Below are 22605 nucleotides of genomic sequence, written 5' to 3' on the forward strand. Positions count from 1 at the left end.
CTGCGCCGGCCTTGAGTGAACGGAAGTTTCTTGCTTGTTGCTTTTTTAGTAGCCGCGTTTACATGTATACGACAATCGCATTTCCCCCGCGTCGCAGGCTTGTAAACGACGGTAGTGCGCTATAGTAGCGAACTCAGCGTTGACATTACTCTGCATTGCGAACAGTAGCTGTGGCGTCGAGAAGGCGTTTACCCAACAATGTCGCGTTCGAAGAAGGGTGGCCAATTCGGCTAGTTGGTATATCCCATTCATTGTGTTGCAAGAGCGTATAAAGGGAACCAGTAAAACAGGACGACAACAGACATGATCGAGACTAAGGCACGACTGGTCTAGAATGGATACTCTAATTAGTTTGACTAATTATACTTTACGGCACATATTGCTGTTTACGAATTGAAGCCGGCAAGGCGTATCCATTTCGAACCAATTCTCAGGATGACACCAGTTTCGAGATATTCATTCCTAAGTGCGTGCGGCGAAATACATTGGCGATCCAGTTATTTTTTTGCTTATACTTAAAACGGCGTTTTGTTATAAAAGTGGAGCATCAGTGCCTTATTACGGCAAGCATGATGGCGGCGCATATCACGAAACCGGTGCCATCGTTCGAATTCGTTCATAGTGGTCAAAGTCGCCTGGCACAATTCGTGAATCGCATTATGTGCCATGAAGTAATTAAAAAAGTACTTTATTAGTTGAATTTCGTTAACTAGTAATCTATCCATATCGATTGATTGTACAAGGAATGCATGCCTTTTCGAGTAATCCAGCTCAAGGATGTTAATTCTGCTATCTGACACAAGCAATTTTTCAGGTTGCATAGTCATACAAAAGTAAGAAAAAACCTTGTATATGAGCCTATTCGAAAGTACATACCTTGGCTTATTGACTCGACACCAGGCGCCATTCGTTGTCGTAACTGCCTGCCACCCACCCTGGCTGCAGCTTTTGACGTACCATATCGCGCAATGAGAGCATTCTGTAGATTTTCTCCTGCCTGTATAACCAGAACACCACCGTCCTCCCTGGGCGTCAGATCTCTGGAATGGCGAAGATGTCATGCGTTTCGTCATTTGGCCTTAGGCAACTTATCTCGTTTCATATTTCTACAATGTACAGTCGCCCAAATCTTTAGCTGGTGTGCGGGAGCGGCGACTTTTCTGGGCGTCAGCGCCGTATGACGCGGCGAGGCTGGAAACAGCCTAGTAGACGATGGGCCCAGCTGAGCGCGCTTTGTCCGCATGCGCTTAGCCTCAGACTGTTTCCAGCCTCGCCCCGTCAAACGGCGCTGACGCACGGAAAAGTCGTCGCTCCCGCACACCAGCTAAAGATTTGGGCGACTGTACATACGCCGGTACTGTACACGTATAATAGCGACGGGTCTGGTATACGACATGTGTCTTATACTGCGACTTTTGTCATCCCTCAACTGGTCATCGGTTTGAAATAGTCAACCGCCGCAGAGCCTGCTGAAAGGCGAGAGTCAGTTCTGCAGTTCTGTCTTCGTAGCCGTTTCGCAGTAAAAATGCCAAAATACGGTCAGTGCGATGTATTTTAGATTTGCTCACTTGGCGATTTCATAGTGGCTATAGACTGCGGTGGTGCGAAACGTTCGCGCTCAGTCTACGAATATTTAACGTGTTCATGTATACTGAATTTTGTTCTTCCACTGGAGGGAAAAGCCGCATAGAACGCTTGTTTCACCTTGATGCCCGTAACACACTTATTGAACACGAGGCTGTCCATTCAAACGTTGATGCCTGATACGCTATAGAGTATCTCCTGTCCCCCCCCCCCCTTTTTTTTGTGTTAAGAATATTCTTTTATTAACAAAAGACGAAGAATGTGCGCGGCTGATAGCAACCAGAATTCATGGATGCGTGCCACCACCTCACGGGCCTCTCTTTATAAACTCCCGCGCTTCACCGGCGCTTCACCTTCACTGCTTCGCCTTAATATAACGTAATGTCACGTCCCGTCACTTGCACTTTCTTCAGGTTGATAATGAATAGTTCCTTAAAGAACGAAAAAGAAATGCAAAGATAGTATTTTCTATAGAGCAGTGATGGTCATTTTCCACTCGCCCATTGACAAAGTACAGCCGGAAGCCTCTTTGCATTGCCTCCGTGGAAGTCTCCATGCATACGTACAGGTGCCTTTTTTTTTTTAGGCAATGCAGGCGTTTTCGCGTTGAAGTATCTGTTACAAAAATGTGTGGCCCACTTCGACCGAGACAGTGCCGTTTTTTAGGCCCTGTGACGGCACGGAAGTTATCCGCTCGGACCCGTTCTTAATTAGACAGTTCGCAGTCCACGTGCTCTCAGATCAGGCTTAACTATAGCATGGTCGCAGTAATCGATATCTTTTTGGAACAGAAATTTTTGATGCGGTGGTCCGCACATGCCATACACACTCATCTCAATCGGTCGTCATCAAGTTTAAGACTTCACACGTAGCGACATCTACAGGTTCCGAACTGGCCGCTCTTCGCGCTGCTGCCGAATACATTGAAAAACAACCGCCCAACAAATGGGCAATATTTTGTGATTCGAAAGCAGCCCTCCAGGGCTTGCGAGCTTTACGACGTGGCAATTATGAACAGCTGGTGTCTAAAATCAACGAAGCCTGCCATTGCGCTTCTGAACGAGGACATAATATCATCTTTCAGCTGCTGCCGGGACATTGTGGCATCGTTGGTAATCACCTCGCCGATGACGCTGCGCGACGTGCCCAGGCTGGCGCACCGACACTCCTTATACCTTTACCGAGAGTAGACGCTGCAAGAGAGCTTCGCAGTCTCGCTCGTGCCATCACGTTAAGTTACTGGCATACACCATAGAACTCTAAGTGTAGCTTATACAGCCTCGACCCATCACTGAAACTTAAATTACCAGCAAACCTTTCACGACGTGACGCAACACTGCTGTGTCGGCTGTGGGTAGGAGTTGCATTCACCAACTCCTACAGCTATCGTATTGTAATGGCGGACTTACTAACGTGCGCTAAGCGCAAGTGTGAAGAGACCATCAATCATCTTCTGTGCCACTGTTCTCGCTTTGATAACCAACGTCAGACTCTCCCGTGTGCCTTGAATAGAATGGACGACAGGCCATTTACGGAAGCAAAGCTCTTGGGAGCCTCGCCTCGCAGTTCATTAGCCCATAAAGCAGTTCGAGCGCTTCTTCAATACCTGAAGGCAACAGACTTGAGCGCCCGACTATAGACATCCTGCACCTAACTTAGTGCGTGTGAAAGTGCGGTATAGACTGATGTTTTTCTTTCTCTCTCTTTCACTCCCCATTCCCCTCCCCACGTGTAGGGTAGCAAACTGGACTCAGTTAACCTCCCTGCCTTTCCTTCTCTCTCTCTCTGTATGAGTGTCCATGGTGCTTGAGGAACCATTTCCAATAGGCACTATATCAACCTTGGTTTTGGGTTTGTCTGGTGCAGTGTGTTCGCGGATCTCTTTTCGATCGCCGCTGCAACTTGGTCGATATTAGCACCCCGCCACCCATGTATACGCAGCACGAGCGGCCGTCGACAGCCGTGCTCGCGTTGCCCGTCGGCGGCTGCGCGACTTACTGCCGGTCTCGCCTCCGCGGCTATTTTTAAAGGGTGGACCATGGCGCCGGCGTCGTGCACCGGGCCGAGTGCGTTTCAGCCATCGAACCCTGGCTGCCCAGCAGCCGATGATCAAACTGGGCACCGTTTGCCGGCCGCTTTTGAAGCGTGGCCGGCGTCGTCGCCACACAATAGAAGGGTGAAGGCGGGAGGGGGGCGCGCACCCACAATTGCCGCTGGGGTCCCGGTTGCCGCGCGTTCGGAAGCGCTGTCGACGAAAAACGCGGCGATCCGGCGGCTGTCGTTCTGGCGGCGCGAGCGTTTTGTTTTTCGACGGCCGCGCGCGTCGTCGACGCAGGGGGGAAGTCCGAGCGACGCACACCTCGAGCGACTTTTGGCACAGCGCTCGTCGCGGCGAGCGGGGGCGCGCAGTTGCGGCCGCTGCTGAGTGCGGCCCACTTTCATGGACTGCATGTGCTCCAAGAAGAGGAGACCGCGCGGGGATGGCGACATGTACCTGCCCCGTGACTGTCACGGTAGGTGTCTCCAGGGGCTTGTATGGGGTGCTTCTATAGCAGCAGCGGTGGCATATATAACTTAAGCCGAGTTTTGCTTGGCGTGCATTCTGACCGATTGTGAACGCTGCTGCTATTTATGCACCTCCGACCTGCTTTACGAGTATAGCGCTGGCCGAAATTCTAAGGCGCGCCTTCGGAAAATGCTGCCGTTGCTTTCGAAGGCAGCGTCTGGATGCGCCAAGTTGCTGATTCGCGGTTTGTTTCTCGTTCCACTTTCCTGCCGTGTATTTAACTAGAAGGCTCAGCATTTCTTAGGGCGACAAAGTAGCTCATTGGAGCTTGTCGGCCAGCGGTTCATGTCGCTACGTTATTTGATACCTTGATACATTGTTGCATCTATTATGCTGTCTCCAAAGTGCAGTATACTCTTAGGCAAAGTTACACCCTTTGACTTGCCCCTTCTGCCACACAACAATAATCGTTATCTGCCTTGATGCGTTTCCTTTCTTTAACGCTGCGAGCCCGGAACTTTCCGGTAACGAACGGCACGCGCGTTATCAGAAGGGGCACTCCAAAGGGTGTCTGATATCGCGCGTGCCGTTCGTTACTGGAAAGTACCGGGAACGCAGGGTTAAAGAAAGGAAACGCATCAAGGCAGATAACGATTATTGTTGTGAGGCAGAAGGGGCAAGCCAAAGGGTGCAACTTTGCCTAAGAGTGTAGGCATTCAGCGGGTGCGTGCAAGAAGCTTCCGCACCATCGTCGTCGTAGTTTGCAGCATAAGCGGAGAGTGTAGTTTCGAAAGAAGAGGCGGTCCCACGGCTCGCGCTTTTAGGGCACGAGCGATGCCCCTCTGCTCAACTGGGAACACGTGGCGAGCCGCGCTTGAGAACTGCGCATCACTTCTCGCGCGCATCGCCTGTATCGAGGAGGCCGAGCAGCGCGTTCGGCTGCGTCATCTGGGAAGTGCTGTTGAAATATACACCAAAAGCAATGGAAGTACGTTTACAAGCAAGGAGGTACTCTTGATTTCGTGATTGTGTCGCTGAATGTGCTCATTAGTGCGAACATGCGGCCGGCCTTGTCTCGTTCTGACACTGTTGTCGGAACGGAATCGGCCTCGGGTATCAGCATCTTCTGCAGACTGGGACATGCAGCGCGCCACCAGGCCCAGCCAGTGATCGTCACGCTGCATGTCGCGTTCTGAGTGCGCGCCGCGCTGCCCTCGTTTCGACGCAGCTGTTGCTGGGGGGGACCGCATACGCCGGGCTTCCAAATGAATCATTGTTCCGATGCGATGTTCCGTTTCCGATCGGCCACGCTACACTGGCGTGGGAAAACATGCGTGCGCTGCCTTGGCGGCCTCGCGCTCGGCGTTGCTCCACGCGCTGTGTATACGCTCTTTCGGCAGGGCTGCAGCTTGCAGCCGTGGCGCACTTAATAGGAAACTCCCGACAGCTATTGCATTTGCCGCCATCCCTGCGGCAGAAGGGCGTCAGGGACGACTTAGGGAAGGGACAGAGAAAAATGAATATCGGAATCTATGTGAAGCAGGTAAAGCCATATAAAACTAAATGTGATGCCGTGCAGGTGTTTTCATTGCCGTCCTATTTAGCGTGTAATCTCACGCAATGTCTACACCGTTAACATAATAATATGCCGAAATACCAACAGCGACTCATGCGAACTGAGACATCGACGCAGTGACGATGACGAAGGCGATGCTTGTCGCGGGAAGAATAACGAGTAGAGGTGTGCGGAAGAGAGAAGTGCGACGCGAAAGACAGTGGCAAGGCTGACTATTACTCGCTCCTATCATTCCGGCGTCCTTGGCCTAATGGAAATTGGCGCGCGCGCATGTGCTCTCGCACGTGCTCCTCGACGTGACGCACGCTCCAGTCGTCTCAACGAGGTAGTTGGCGTTGGCACGATAGAAGTATGGTGTGATTATGGCCTAATACATTTGCCGCATTCGCCAATACACTTGCATATGCGGACGATCTCGCTTTTCGTCTAATTATTTATATTGTGTGAGAAAGCCTACTATCAGAACTGTGGAGTCCAGAATAGAGGAATTCAGAACCATTTCTGGTGTGCGAATAAACTGTACTAAAAGTTCAGGACTGTCATTCGCCTCATGAACGTTTACACCGATACAGTTCCCTGGTATTGAATGATCTTGTGTGTCACCAGAATACATTGGCGTTCCTTTAGGTGCGTATAAGTGCACATTATTGGAGGGAACGTGTTTCAACCCCAAAGCGTTTTATGTCCGAATTTTTGTGCGGCTGTTTATGCCAGAAATTAGCAAAAAATCGACTATTCCGACAGTAGACCTCAGAAAACTCACACTATGTATGGAAAGAATACGGGAACTCTATGCAGGTGTGCTCGGACGGTTCGGTAGCATCGTCCGCTGCAACTGTGGCCGTTGTTATTGTCGGCTCATCACGTCGCTCGAGCATACTGGCTGGAACACAAGACTACATCAACAGCAACTGAGATTGTGAGGGATTCAAGAAGCCATATAGGCACATTTTTCATGAGCTCCCTCAGACCTGGACCATATCGTGGGACTTTAAGACCAGCGCTGCAAATCAATGTGTCGTGAGGAAAAACTCTTACTATTTTGTAGCCCTAGACGGCGTGGATTTCCACACTGCTGCTGAAAGGACACCGTATTGTATACTAATGGATCCCCGGACACTGTGGGGAATGCACGAGAATGATATTGCTGATGCAACGTACAGCAAAAATGGCCTTAAATGACGGCATACTTGTCACCATTCAATTGTCTAGGCCAGACAGCAATTCTTTTCTCACCGAGGCTATGCGGAAAGCGACAAGACATTAGGTACAAGAAAATCGTCACAAACGTATTTCCCATAGGACATTTCGGCATCCTACGTGCGAGCTTCTTGCGCAGGTTTAGACTAGGTGTTGCCTTTACGCGACAATATTTGCATCACATCCGACGCGCGGGCTCACCAGACTGTGATACGTGCAATGTGAATGAATGAATTCTGGAGTTTTACGTGCCAAAACCACGATTTGATTATGATGCACCTTAGCGGGGGACTCCGGATTAATTTTGACCACCAGGGGATCTTTGACGTGCCCCCAAGGCACGGGACCATGGGTGTTTTTGCATTTCGCCTCCATTGAAATGTGGCCGCCGCGGCCGGGATTTGATCCCGTGACCTCGTGCTTTGTAGCGCCACACCATAGCCGCTAAGCCACCGCGGCGGGTGATACATGCACTGTACCCGAGAAAGTGGAACAATACAATACAATGCAATACGACTTTATTTCCGTAAATATATACAATTTATGGGGGATTTAAGGAAAAAGTTGCTCGCAGCAACTTGACGGGCTTTAAACCCGGTCTGAGTGCAGCAGCAGAAGGCACAGGCACTGATTCAGGACCGACAAAAACAATACATAAGCAGAAAAATGACAGGTTGACTTAGAGATTATGCCAGCAAACAGAAATGCAATGTAAAAAAAAATATTACTAACCATAAAAAAGCTACGCAATCCACAGTGTACACTGGCGCAACAAAAGCAGTGATAGAATCATTAACCAAGTAATCATTGTAAGGAAAGAATAAGACATGATTGAGCCGTTGACAGAGGCTAATATCAAACACATACTTGTTTCCTGTATATGACCGTGAGCGGCAGGCATTGATCTATTCGTTAGCGCCAATTTGCATCAATCAACAAGGCGAACCACCAGGGCTCTTTTACAGTTTGCAATGACCTAGACTGTGAATGGCCCTTTGGACACGAACGTGTATATGTAATCGCACCCTGCTGTCTATTTTCATCATCACTCCTTGTGCACCTCTTTTTCTCCTTATCCCCATCCCTCTGAGCAGAGACTGGAGGATCAGGCCGACGTCTGTGCCTTTCCTCAATCCATTCTCCTCACGACTTCTCAATCTTTGGCTGAGCCAAAGTGTGCAATTTATTGTTGCCAATAAAACTCTTCTAGGTACTGCAAATAAATTGCCAATGTTCCAGTATATACAGTCAGCGGTTTCACTGAATATTTTCAACATTTATTTGGTGATCAAGATATGAGCCTGTGAGGCGCGACAATTTTTTTCCGACCAGTAAGTGCAGGCGGACTGGGATCGGGGCACCCGCCGTGGTTGCTCAGTGGCTATGGTGTTGGGCTGCTGAGCACGAGGTCGCGGGATCGAATCCCGGCCACGGCGGCCGCATTTCGATGGGGGCGAAATGCGAAAACACCCGTGTGCTTAGATTTAGGCGCACGTTAAAGAACCCCAGGTGGTCAAAATTTCCGGAGTCCTCCACTACGGCGTGCCTCATAATCAGAAAGTGGTTTTGGCACGTAAAACCCCAAATATTATTATTATTGGGATCGGGGCACCTTTATGTTGGACAACTAGTATCTCGTTTCTTCTTTTTTGACCGTTGTTCGTTACTCCAGGCGTTTTTGAGGTGAATCTCGTCAGTATTTTTCCAATTTAGTTGTTTCGTCACATTTTGATTTATGTTTCTCTCTGCAGGGATTCATGCATTAAGTTTTCTTTTCAGTACGTTTTTTTTGACAGTTAGGTTCTCAAATGAATATTTCTATCTCACGCACAACTGTGTATAAACATATAATAGCTATGCTTTTTCCTCCTCCGTTGTACCGACTGCATATCGGCCTATCTGGACATGACGTGCTTGCACGAGTCCGTAACATTCCAAGACATTTGTATATAAAGGGCGCACTGAAGCACTACCCGTTACAGCCTGGTTAGGTAAGGAAGGTACTTTTGTGTATTCAATTAACTGTCGTCTTTGTGATGTATCGGGATCTCTGAAACACTGTTATACTAGTTTCAGGGACGCCATTTGATGTCGAATTTTTTTCCAAAGAATTTATAAAATATACCTTGTTCTAAACCCTCATACCATACATACATAATCTAAAAGCGATGATATGCCTTCTAACATGTTGCTATTTATGGGCGTGCACAGTTTATGAAAAGCTCGCATGTTTGTCCGAAATTCAGAACAATTGTCTTTTCACCATCACATTTTGTTCAAGTGGTTTTACATTTGAAAGACTTAATTTATATCATAAAAGTGACTGTACATCGGATTGGTATCTTCTGTTGGTGAAGTCTGCTTGCTTGCCTCCCTTTTTGGAGAAGTGTTTTCATTATTAATGGTCGGGTGTAATGTTTGTGCATGTAGACGCGCTTATGGCAGTTTTCGCTGCTATTTGTATAATCTACGTGCGTATCTTTTTTCTTTTTCATGATAAATACCATGAAATTAAAGAAGAAAACGATTGTGGTCTAATGGTTAGACCAATTGGATGTTGCGCTGGGAAAACGGAGGGTGGATCCCACCATCGCTGACGTAATGTCTATTTGGAAAGGCAGCAGCCACGGTTAGCAAAGTACGGGAGGGTTCGCAAAGAAAGCCTCGCTTAAAAATAAGGGCAAACTTGGTCCAACGCAGCTGCTGCGTTTGGCATTTTCGTTCATCTCTCTCCCGGTGATGTGCTTATCTCGGCGTCAACAAATCTTCGCAAACTCCGCGGCTGTTCGTTTCGTTTCACTGTGTGTGTGGCTTGGTTAGCTTGGTTATGTGTGGTTTGGTTAATGACCGCGACTTCCCAGTCGCGACTCGCGGCAGTTATATTCATGAAAAGTAAGAAGACAACCTAATGTTTTGGACGCCTAAAATAATTATAAAAAATAAATTGCATAACTTTCGAGTGTGGACAGCTCTCCACTAGCGAGTTGTGCAGTTCTAACACCGTTGTAAGAATGTTTTCATTCATACCATTTTTCATTTTGCTGGGTAGCTCTCAAGGCTTGTTATAGTTATATTAGCGGACAACCTTCTGTGGCTGTATAATGAAGGAAAACCTACGGAGGCAAAGCGCACACAAGAGAGCGCTTCTGAAAAGAGTCCCGTGTTTTCATCCACGCTAGTTTAAGCGCGGGAAGAGAAGACATAAACACCTTATTAGCAACAGTTAAATAAGACAAAACACACTACTGAATGTAAAAGTTTACTTATTTGCGGCTTTTCCCATTCGTGTCTGGGAAAACGCGAAACTGTCGCACGTGGAAGCTACGTCGATTCAGCGTCTGCTCCTGTCAAACGCTGGCGGACTGCTTGACGCGGTAACACGTGTGCAGAAGCTCGGCCCCCGTAGCTTTCCCATCATAGCCACAGAAAGTTGTCCGCGAGTGAATTTCACTGCGACGCATCGGAATGATAAAAAAAAGCAAACGCGTTACTGCGTCAGCCTGTTACACTAACCTCGATGACAATGCAAACAGGCTGTCGCATACCAGTGAAACGAGATGTGTCGTTAGGTAAGTCTGGTGCAACAAGAATGTTAGGTGAGTAAGCAGCACAGAAACAAAACGCGCAAAAAAAAAGAAACATTGAGAAAGTGCCAAAACAGATTGCGTGGCTGAGTGCGTGTGCCGTGCTTCCTGAGAGCTCGTTTTTCTCTCATGTGCCCGCCACTTGATAGGTCGACCTCTGTCAGAATAAAGGGTGTGGCATCATCGACAGGACTTATCACACCAGACGGCTGTGCAAGCGTTGCACTTGCGATCCACCGGCCTGTGTGAACACTCATAATGGGAACGCGCTTCCTGTTTCTCTTTCTTTCTTTCTTTCTTTTTTTTTACGTCTCTCTTTCTATTCTCTTTCCAACACCCAGTTCCCTCACCCCATTGCAGTGTAGCAAACCGGAAACTCGTCTGGTTAACTTCTCTGCATTTCCTCTCGAGCTCTCTGATGTACCGTGCAAAGCTGACACGTATAACCAATCCACTGCAGTGAGCGGGCTAGATGCGAAATAATCGCTCCAAATGGGCGCAACCGCGTGTAAACTGTGTTTCAGTAGTTCTGTGCAGCAGGGCCAAGGCTACGCGGCTCGTGAGCGCAGGTTCTTGCACAGCGAGATGTAGTTTGGAACATGTAGGGCAACTAAATAGCGTTGATAAGTGATCTTGTCGTCAGATGTTTACTTGGAAGCTTCTCTGAAGAACGCAGGGCGGTTTATTTCGCGATTTTGCTTCGTTCGTTCATAAAATATTTATTGAGGCTCTGTGGTGAAAATAGAGTTCTCCACTTGTTCGAATAAATATGTGCACAAAAAAAAACTGCCGTACATACATTAATTTGCATTTAAAGAGTACAAACAATTCATTGATTTGACTGGCCAAATTTGTTTGTGTGGTCGACACAGCCAGTGCAACATTCCGTTGGACTCCCTCCTGGGTAGTGCTTTGTCATTTGCAAAAATGGCGTCTGCTGACGGGCTTGTGTGGCGTCGTTCCAAGCTGCTCTTTTACACGAAAGGAACGAATAACTTGGCGTTTAACATGCTTGGAACAGCGCAGGAGTGGGGTACACATGTACGAATTATAATAATAATAATAAAAAAAAACAGCTGCAGTTACGAATATCAGCGAGCTCACTGCTGTGTACAAGTGGATGTTACAAGAGGAATCAAGAGATGGCGCCATCATCCTGTGCGACGTAGAATTACTGTATATGCTACCAAATGTAGCAGAGTTGCGCGTAGGTCCGCCATCTTGCCTGGGAAGCAACCAAATCTGTGCAGCGAAGACGCACTCCGTTTTTGCAGGCGAAATGCCTACCGTATCGTCGATCGACCGTGGGCGCTTTTGCATCGCTTGTGGACTGCTTTTCCGCCTAAGCGCAAGCAAAGCGCATCGAAACATCTGATTGCATAGGATCGTCAAGAAAAAGGCGCCGATATCGGTCGCCACCGAAGCTTAGGCCTAGCGTATCCGCCGAGTCCGTCTGCACGCTCGTGACGCGCCTAGGCTCAGGAATCAAGAAGTCTAACAAGAATAAATCACTCTATATTACAGCTTTCGCATCGGTGTTCTTAAATAAACAATTTTTTCATGTTTACACTGCCAGCACAAGTAGCGATGAGCGCCGATGTGACGCGTCATAAACACAGGTGTACAAGTGCTGTCGCCGAAGGCTACCGGCATATATATACACTAATGTATATATATTCTAGTGCGACGTATTGTGCGACACGCTGGCTGAGTGCTGCTTCTGAACACACTGCTTCCGCCGTTTCCGCAACCATACTTCTCCTCTGTATGTCGAAATATCTTGTGGACGCACGCATTTTTGGTGTCATTGCGAATATAGAATTTTGTAGCGCTGCTATCACAACTGACCACATTGCGCAGTTGTCGCCTTAGCAGATACTAGGTGCCAGCTTAGACGCATTACCCCCTGAACAGCTTTCTAAGCTGTTCAGGGGGTAATGCGCTTGGTAATGCCTGATTGGGGGTAATGCCTGATTGGTCAGAAAGCTTGCAGCTGGCACAGTGCTGCACGGAACTACTGCATCAGAGTATGGTTAAAATAGTGCGTACGTCGGTCGCCTACCTACACTATTCTAGGAACGATGCTGCCACCTCTTAATTGTTCTCGCAATGTATAAAGGGTGTTACATAAAACAGATCGCTCAAAACAAATTGCTACCAAGTTCTATGCATGAGACAAATCGAACGAAATTTTTGCCCTTAATTGCCATTTTATTCTCTTTCTCTTCTTTTTTTTTTCTTCTATGGTCCCTAGAATATTGATACTACCGCTCGGCCCCGAAAGCACTAGGGAAATGTCGTGCAAGAGTGTAATAATAATAATATTTCGGGTTTTACGTGCCAAAACCACTTTCTGATTATGAGGCACGCCGTAGTGGAGGACTCCGGAAATTTTGACCACCTGGGGTTCTTTAACGTGCACCTAAATCTAAGCACACGGGTGTTTTCGCATTTCGCCCCCATAGAAATGCGGCCGCCGTGGCCGGGATTCGATCCCGCGACCCTGGGCAAGAGTGTGTGGAACTGAGCTGGTTGGTACGTTCTTAGAAGGTAATCGAACAGCGTTTCAGATAGGACGAAGTAAAGATGACAGACAGTGTCCGTCGTCTATACTTCATCCTGTCTGAAGTACTGTTCCATTACCGTTTTAAAAAGTAGTGCATTATGCACTACTTTTTAAAAAAGGTAATATATATATATATATATATATATATATATATATATATATATATATATACAGGTACACTAGTGCAAAGCAGTGCATGTTGCGACGTCTTGTGGCGCCATGTTCAAGCACACAACGTCTTTAGAAACGTTTCTAAATATAAATAAATAGAAAGGCCACGGTACAATCATTATTATATATGCTAAAGTGCCGCATGCGGCACTTTGCATATTTCCAAATTTTGTTGCATGATATTTGGGACACCCTGTACCATAGCAAATATGCATAGCAAATATGCATAGCAAATATGCAATATAGCAGATATGCAATATTTGCAAATATGCAAATATGCATAGCAAATATGCAAAGTGCCGCATGCGGCACTTTGCATATTTTCAAATTTTGGTGCATGATATTTGGGACACCCTCTACCATAGAGTTTCCTGCAATAATAATTGTATGAAACTATATGAACCGTTTTTTCATGGGCGCCACCATGGGTGGATGGAAGGTAGGAGCGTCCCCTTTGAAATGGGGTGATGGCAGTTGCCACCATGCTCAGCTGTTTATTATGCGTTGCATATTGCAATCACTCAGTTCAGCCCTTGGGCGCGGCCGCACAGCCACCATTGAGGGTATGAGCCATTGTTCATTGCTGCGCGTCTCATATGTGGGTCTATTCTCTTTTAAGTTTGCTATATGTTTGTTATTAAGTTGCTGAATAATAAATAAACCATGAATAAAATAGTTTTGGTCAGTAAAAACAGCATACCTTACAGTGTGAACTATACTTGTCCAGCAAAGCGTCCGTTTACGAACTGCGCGAGCATCCTAGGCAGTGCATGGCAGGTTCTGGATTACAGATATCTTTGTTCTACATATAGCGCATGGCCCAAGCATGCGGCATCAACCTTTATAGACCTATAAAGTTGTGCGGCGTGACTATGCGAGCTCGTATCGCGGCGTTCGCCCGTTTTCTCTTTCTTTTTCGAGAAAGAGAATGATAACCGAAATTTTTTTTTTTTATGCGAAGCATATTACGAGAGCTCAACCCAGCTCCTCAGGCGCGGCGGTGTCGCCATGAAACCACGTGACACCGTGACGTCACGACAGAGGAGAAGTGGCTTTGGCTCAACTCTTGCAAGACGGGCTGGGTGGGAATCGAACCAGGGTCTCCGGAGTGTGAGACGGAGACGCTACCACTGAGCCACGAGTACGAAGCTTCAAGGCGGTACAAAAGCGCCTCTAGTGAATGCGGTGTTGCCTTAGAAACGAGCTGTTTCTAAGGCGTGCGTCTCTTGCTCAGGCGCACATTTCGTTGCCGCGCCGAACGCTGCTTTGCTCGACGCTCACCGCGTCCAATGCGGGGCGCGTAGTCGCTGCCCTGTAGCCCATTGTCTTACACCCCTTGGCGGGTCGACGGGAACGCTGTCGCGTTCCACTCTTGAAGGCGAAGCAGAGTAACGCATGAGTTGTTTCTTCATCTAGCCGAACCAAATATAGCCAAGCAACAGCAGTTCACCAGGCTAAACAGTGGTTCAACAACTAAAATACAGGCTAGTATGCTTCGCATCCTGGGCTTAACCTTACCTAAGCCACAGCCATTTTTTTCGGTTGTGTTCGTTCCGTTCTCTACTAAGCATGCACTCACATGTATTACGGAAATTTTGTCCTCAAAAATAGCCATCGCATTTTTTTATGCGATCCATCTCACATATGGCTTTACAGGACAAAAACGCAATGCCGAATCACATAGCTTATATAATATGTATCATGCTGGTTCACCAACCGCAGTGATCGCTGTGTTGACCAGCGCCATGGGCCTCGTGCAGGAAGGCTAGCGGAGACATATAGTGATTTCAGGTCTACTAGACTTGAAATGCGTGAGAACGATACCGGTGTATCACAAATATTTGATAGCGCCAGCCGCTTAGATGTTTCGTAGTTGCGTTAGTTGGCCGTACACGAGCATGCGCTCTTATGTTGTCCCGACGCCAAGCGACCAGATAGTGAGCAGATTTACCATTTCATGCTGGTAGTACAGAGACACCAGTTCTCTTCGCTGAATTAAAACACGCAAAATGGTTCACAACACATACACACCGCGGCTGATAATGCACTTCACATGTTTGCGCCCCTAAAAGATATTTCCGCGTACTGTAGTTACCGCTGCATAGAAAGACTTCTCTGGCGATTTTATATGAGCGGATATTGCGTAAATTTCACAAAGTACGACCTAAACATCCCGAAATCGCTCCGCAGCACGCGACAGCAATACTAGAGTTACTGTATACGCTACCAAAGGTATATGCTATATGCTACACTCTAAGAACAGTTTACACCCTTTGGCTTGCCCCTTCTGCCACACAAAAATAATCGTCATCTGCCTTGATGCGTTTCCTTTCTTTATCGCTGCAAGCCCGGAAATTTCCAATGACGAACGGCACGCGCGTTATCAGAAGAGGCACTCCAAAGGGTGTAAACTGTTCTATGCTGATAACGCGCGTGCCGTTCGTTACTGGAAAGTTTCGGGCTCGCAGCGATAAAGAAAGGAAACGCATCAAGGCAGATCACGATTATTTTTGTGTGGCAGAAGGGGCAAGCCAAAGGGTGTAAACTGTTTTTAGAGTGTACCTTTGGTAGCATATACACTCTAAGAACAGTTTACACCCTTTGGCTTGCCCCTTCTGCCACACAAAAATAATCGTCATCTGCCTTGATGCGTTTCCTTTCTTTATCGCTGCGAGCCCGGAACTTTCCAGTAACGAACGGCACGCGCGTTATCAGCATAGAACAGTTTACACCCTTTGGAGTGCCTCTTCTGATAACGCGCGTGCCGTTCGTCACTGGAAAGTTCCGGGCTTGCAGCGATAAAGAAAGGAAACGCATCAAGGCAGATGACGATTATTTTTGTGTGGCAGAAGGGGCAAGCCAAAGGGTGTAAACTGTTCTTAGAGTGTACAGTAACTCTAAGCAAATATACTTTCAAGCAGCGCCACGCCGGATCGCTCAAGCCCGAGAGGAGGAAAGGCTCGCCGCGCGCCCTTTCCTCCTCGCCCGTTGAAAGAATCTATATATCCTGTTGAAAGTTGAATGGATTTACCGTATATCAGCAACCTCTGTTTAGGTTGATAGAAACATGCGCCTCATGGAAACCACTTTTATCTAGCGTTCTTAGAAAACCTAAAGACCAAGATCTTAGAATGCACTTCAATTTTTTAAAAATTATTTGTCGAATAGCAAGTTTCTTGCACTAAGTTGGGACGGTAGTACGAACAATATAGTGATTGAGATTGTCTCAAAACTATGAAAATCCATATAGCAAGCTGCAACAATCACCTGGAATTTTACCTTTCGATGTTAAGACAGGTACAAAAAGGAGAATGCATAAATATTGAAACTGACGGAAGTGCACTGGTGCGACGATAGTCTGCCAGCAGAAGACTGACCCAGAAGTGATTTTCGGAACAGCGCATTTTAAAAAGACAATATTAAGTATACATGTATGAGGCGTGTACTGCAGCGGGACTCCCTTTTCGCGCTTCCCGAAGAACACTAGGCGCCATCTAGCACTGCCACTGCGAAGCCCTCGCGTGGCCTCCGAAATGCATGGCGTACCGGTGCGTGCAAACGCGTCATGCTGAAACCGGGCACTTCCATGGCCTCTGGGATTGCGTGCGCTCGCAGTTTTTTCTCTGGCTGACCTATTCGGCGCGCTCCCCGGCAAAAAAGGAAAAAAAAAAGAAAATGTAATGCGGCGCGCGCGCCCGGCCGCCCTTCGATGGCGCTGAGGGCTCCGGCGCATGCGGAGGCGGCCGTAGATGGCAGACAGCGCGAGATCTCAACGTACGCATTGCTTCTCTTTTCAGGTGTGGAAGATTTTCACAAGATATATCCCAAGCAATTTTTCAGCCCTGCCTCGAACATTTTGCCGTCTCATCCATCTAGTTCGCTAGTGCCTTAGTTTTTTCCAGTACTTTTCTCTATTCTTATCCATTGATTTTTAGTACTTTTGTTTAATACTTTGTTATTGTAAACAAAAATGTGTGGGTTCACACAACATTTATTAGCTCTGAGTCTGTAGCTTATCGTGGATGGCAGAGCTTAATTGTTGTTGCCTTGTCTTACTTCCTATTTCTTTTTTTGCACTTTTGAATTTTCTTTTTTGCACAATTGCAGTGATTCAGCAATTGATATGGCAAGTGCCACATTGTACGACTACTCTGTAATGCGATGATCTTCGTGTAATGTTTACTGGTATCTTACAGTGCATACTTTTTCTTGTTTTTAGTTCTAATTTCAATTGTACTTTTTGTTTCACTGCATTGATCTTGCATGCTATATTATGTTGTGCAAATAAAACTTTTGCTACGTTGATACTTTTTTTGCCTTGTTGAATAATGCTTGTTTTACGTTGATGTAACAGTAGTTTTCCCCTTACCCAGTGCCTTCCTGAAGGCGTGTAAGATATCCATAACTAAATATATTTTATTAAATAAAATATGCATGCAGTAAGCAGACACACAGATGAGAGACAAGCGGATTTTTGTGTTCGGTGTAATTAGCATTTCAATCATACTGTTAATAATCACAATATCTACTTGCACGGCTACTATAGTATAGTAATAAATGAGTAAATAATTGTATAATATATCATTTCACGCTTTGCGCACAATTTCTTGCTCCATCCAGCCTTGAAACTGCAGCACGCAGCAGGCAGTGGCACACAAACGCACACACCAGAACACATGGATTTTCTTCAATCAGCAATAAAACCTTTCTTAAAGCTTGCTACGCCTTAGCTGAAACATTCACAGTTTGTTTTCTCTTTCAATGACGCTTCACCTTGAATATTTGCCTTTGAACTGGCACACTTGGTCCTGAGAGTTAGGTTCTGGTTGCTGACAAAGCCAGCACTAGCTACATAGTTCTAAAGGTTGATAAAAGAAGTTAGTTGGTGGCTCTTCATACTTTCTACCCATTTCATGACGAACTCTTGCAGAGATACCACTTCTACATACTCACTTGAATGTAATGGAAGTACCACGTGCACGAAAAAAAAAAAATTTAACACATTTGAGAAAAGTTGACAGTCACTTTAGCGTACTCTAAATAGGATGAAGGCAAAAGCCTGAGCACCCCTGAGACATTCATTAAATTACTTGACATGCTCATTGAAATGCGTTGTTACTTCCCATTGCTTATTTTCTCCCACCAAAGGTCATGGGTTCGTGTGTCTTAATTAAGTATATCTCAATTAACTGTGCTTTAATTAACTTTGCCTTATATAACACCAAAAGGTCATGGGTTCGACCCCCACCAATGGTCGTGGGTTTGACCATCAATGGTGGCACCATCAATTTTGGTGCCATTGAATTTTGGTCTTACCAAAGGTCGAGGGTTCGACTCCCACCAAAGGGTGTGGGTTCGAGTGCTTTAATTAACTTTGCCTTATTTAACACCAAAGGTCAAGAGTTCGACTTCCAGCAAAGGTTGTGAGAGAGTACCTTAATTAACTAGGTGCCTCAATTAACTGTGCCTAATGAACTATTCATTAATTAGCACCAAAGGTAGTGGGTTCGACTCCCACCAATGGTCATGGGTCTGACTTCAATTTTGGTGCCATTGAATTTTGGTGCCATAACGGTGGATGGTAAATTTTTTTATAACGCCGGACATCAGGTTTTTCGACCCACAAGCCAGTTAAGGCTTTCGCCTTAATAAATAGCTGCCAGCACGCACTTTGCCCCTTGTACGCCTTCACCGCCGTCATATCTTAATCAGCAAGGGACCTTATAGCAGTGCAGAGTCATTTTTCTTGCCTCACCCAAGCTGCAGCAGCAGTACCAGAGCATGCGAAAGCCTCCTCTACGCATGAAAAGCCCTCGGGTGCGAACGCTCCATTGCAAAGAAGGAGCTGGCCATGCCTACCACTGAAATTACGCTCTCTCCATGCGTATGGGATGGCCGGGACAAAACCTGCCAGCGTTTTGCAAATATTGGAGGCCGTGGCTCCTCTCTTGCGCTTCTTTCTGGATATGCTGCACCATCTAGTGGCACTGTCGAGTAGTGGCCTACGAGACGAGAAGCGTGGCCCTGTGGTTCCTACGAGCGCTCGCTTGCCACACACCCAGTGGCACATACTCAGTGACCCAAGATGGCGAGAGGTTCATTGAAGAGCGGCACATTCCCAATGCATTCATGGCGTAGCTTGCTGAAGCAGTGCTGTGAAAGACGTTCATTGAAAAGCAGCACATACCCAGTACACTAATGGTTCAGCCTGCTAGATTCCCCTCAGCATAGGAGAAATTAAGGGATTGTTTTCGTCATTGTAGAGCGGCACACACATACTGGCACATACCCAGTGACATAAGTTGGCATCAAAGAGGTTTATTGAATATCAACACAGACCGAGTGACAAATACCCAGTGCTCCAAGTTGGTGTCAATGATTTTCTTAGAACAGTGGTACCTACCCAGTCCCACATCTACTGTGACCCATGTCAGCATGAAAGAGGTTCGTTGAAGAGCGACACATATATACATATACCACATACTTAGTGACCCAATTTGTTCCAACGGTTGATTTCGAAACCTGTTCCCCAATCACAGCAGCCTGATGCACTACTAATTCGACCAAGAACCACCCAGTGACCCAGGTAGGCAGGAAAACGGTTAGATACAAACATGCATACATAGAAGCATACATAGATAGCTAAGTACAGTCAAATCTCGTTACTACGAACCCCACATTAACAAATTTCTAAAATTTACAAATATTTTAAGAATTCCTGCCAGATTGCCTATATTTTCAATGTAACAATATTTCAGAACTACGAAATTTAATACAGTGCATATTTCAGAATAACGCACATAGCTTATTTTCCCCTTTATAACTGAGGAACATCAGCATTACGAATTCGGCTAAAAGTAACAGCGGTGCAACTTTCACGCGAAACAGAAACTACAAGTGCAATAGCTATCATCATCACCATGCCGCAGTGGCTATCATCATCACCATGTCGAGTGTGTCAGGATTGGGGGCTCAATCCCATCGTCCGTGGTCCTTTGCCAAGATTGGAGTACGGCATGAATTCGGAGGTAGCTGGCCCATGCCGTCGTCCAACTTATTTACGCTGAGATCGTTGATGAAGTGAAGAACTGCTTCTCATCGAGAACAAGGGAAAATGGTTTATTTACAGAAATTAAATCAGTCTAACATGACTGCTTGAGAAAAAGAGTAACAGTCCAACATGACTGCAGGAGAGAAGTGACTCAGTCTAACATGACTGCTCAAGAGAAGTGTTTTTAGCATTCGCACAACCACAGTTTTTATACACTCGATCCGCCGGTCCTACGACGCGGCGACTGTTCGTTTACTCGTCACCACCTCGCCGCTGCTCTGCTGATCAGTTTACAGACACAAAGGCACACACATTCCGAAGCCCAAGCGACGGCGTTGAAGGGGGTGCCGTTCCGGAAAGTATCGACGCCGCTCGAGGGTCGCTCGTTGTTTTGCGTCTGCCGAAACGTGAGAAGCGCAAAAATACGTCGTTCCCGCGGCAGCTTGTCCAGGCGTGTCAAATCAGCTCCGCGTTGGGGAACTCTGGAATCATTGTCCACACACCGAACTCGTCCCGTCACAATGTCGATGGGGCTGGAGGAAGGAAGCGGGTTTTCAGCACAAAGGCCGCTTCTTTGAACGCCTCGCAGCTGCAGCGACGGAGAGGGAGAGGTGCGCGTCTTGCACCCCTTGTCGTAATCGGGTGGCAAGGTGGCAATCCTGCTCAGCGGCTCGCCATTCTTGACAGCGCCTCCATGGCCCGAAAAATCTCGACTGTCTAGCGCTGACAACCGCTAGGCAGGAAGAGAACGGCTGCTGGTCAGGGGGGGATTGATGTCTTGGCTCGCAGCGACCACTTGTGCATTGATGTCACCGCCCCAAAACATCCAACAAGGACAGGCAACTGCAAAATGAACCCCACAACACGGCTCTGCGCCGAGATGGCGTGCATTGGCTATCACTTTAGACTCGCTAGGCTTCAAAAAAAACAACAACAACATAAGTGCAGAAGCAAACAAAAAATGCTGCATTTCGCTATGCCAATTTCTGAAGCAAATTCCTGCTGACACATTCAGCAATCATGGAGGGAATCCTGCCAAATGAGAGGGGATTTTCTTCGGTTAATAAAATTAACACTAGTAACCCTCAAATTTAGGCGGGACCCCCAAACGCAGAATTCAAATTAGCCTGCTCAAACCATCCGCATTGCTATGCAACTTTCCCTTCTTATATCTAACGGAGAAGTTGTACTCTTGGAGAGTGAGGCTCCATTGGAGCAAGCGGCCGTTTTTGTGTGACATTTGATTGAGCCACGTCAGAGGACAGTGGTCGGTCTCGAAGATGAACTTCGCTCCGTACAAGTAACACGACAACTTCTGGGCGGCCCAAACCAAACAAGCGCATTCCTTCTCTGAAGCGCTGTAGGCTTCCTCTCTTACATTTAGTTTACGGCTGGCGTAGAGGATAGGATGCTCCTCGTTATCGTCGCCGACCTGACTAAGTACCACGCCCATACCTCTGTCGCTTGCGTCGCATTGAACTATGAATTCCTTTGTGTAGTCTGGCGCGCGAAGCACAGGGCGAGAAACCAATAGCGTTTTCAAACTTTGGAAAGCGTTCTCCTTGTCCTTATCCCAGTGTACGTTACTCAGTGCTCCCTTTCGGTGGGCGTCTGTTAGTGGACTTGCCAATTGCGAGTAATTCGGAATGTACCGTTGATAGTACCCCACAAGTCCCAAAAATGAACGAAGGTCCGTTTTCGGGCGCGGCTGAGAAAATTCTCCAATCGTAGCTATTTTCAGCTCAGCCGGCCGTCTCATGTCCTGACCGACAACATGGCCCAGATAAGTAACCTGCGAACAACCAAACCTACACTTTTCCGCTTTCATCGTTAAGTCGACTTTAAACGTACGAAGCCTCGCATTCTTGTCGTAATAGAATTTGGCGTTCCTTTGAGCTATTTCCATGTCCTTTCCGACTAGTTCTCGGGTTGCGCTTAGGCGTTCCAGTAAATTTAGCACGTATTCAACCACTGTCGGAATCTCCCCTCTTTCTTCCCACATCTCTCTTAACATTCTCAGTGGAGAACGGAGTGTCCTCTCATACACTAGTTCTGCTGGTGAGAACCCTGTCGCCTCATGTGGAACCGTTCGCAAAGCAAACAAAGTTGCCGGCAGACAGTTCTCCCAGTCCTCCTTGTGCTCGTAACATAGCGCACGCAAAACTCGCTTAAGCACCGAATGCCACCTCTCTACACTGTTTGACTGAGGGTGATAGACAGAACTGTGTATTAACTTCACCCCGCACTTTTGCAAGAATGTGGAAGCCAGTGCGCTCGTGAATACTGACCCTTGATCTGCCTGAATTTCGGCTGGAAACCCAACTCGTGCAAACACTATCAAAAGCGCGTCTACTACTTCAGTGGAGC

General features: G+C 47.0%; 1 protein-coding gene and 1 long non-coding RNA gene across 8 annotated transcripts in view; one reads left to right on the forward strand and one right to left on the reverse strand.

Moving 5' to 3' along the window:
- Positions 1-22605, reverse strand: part of LOC135896164 (uncharacterized) — a 92146-nt gene that overhangs the window by 58507 nt on the left and 11034 nt on the right. For both annotated transcript variants that reach the window (XR_010562610.1, XR_010562611.1), the window contains exon 2: positions 877-1040. This is a non-coding gene — a long non-coding RNA (uncharacterized lncRNA). The remainder of the gene's footprint in view (positions 1-876; positions 1041-22605) is intronic.
- Positions 1-22605, forward strand: part of CYLD (ubiquitin carboxyl-terminal hydrolase CYLD) — a 138644-nt gene that overhangs the window by 38119 nt on the left and 77920 nt on the right. The window contains exon 1 of one of the 6 annotated variants that reach the window (XM_065424531.1): positions 3944-4097. The exons of the other annotated variants lie outside the window; for them this stretch is intronic. Coding sequence (XP_065280603.1) covers positions 4025-4097 — 73 coding nt within the window. The 5' untranslated portion in view covers positions 3944-4024. Of the gene's footprint in view, positions 1-3943; positions 4098-22605 lie in introns of those variants that run through there. 6 annotated transcript variants of the gene reach the window in all.

This window comes from Dermacentor albipictus, chromosome 1 (genome assembly GCF_038994185.2).
Source record: "Dermacentor albipictus isolate Rhodes 1998 colony chromosome 1, USDA_Dalb.pri_finalv2, whole genome shotgun sequence".
Lineage (NCBI taxonomy): Eukaryota > Metazoa > Arthropoda > Arachnida > Ixodida > Ixodidae > Dermacentor > Dermacentor albipictus.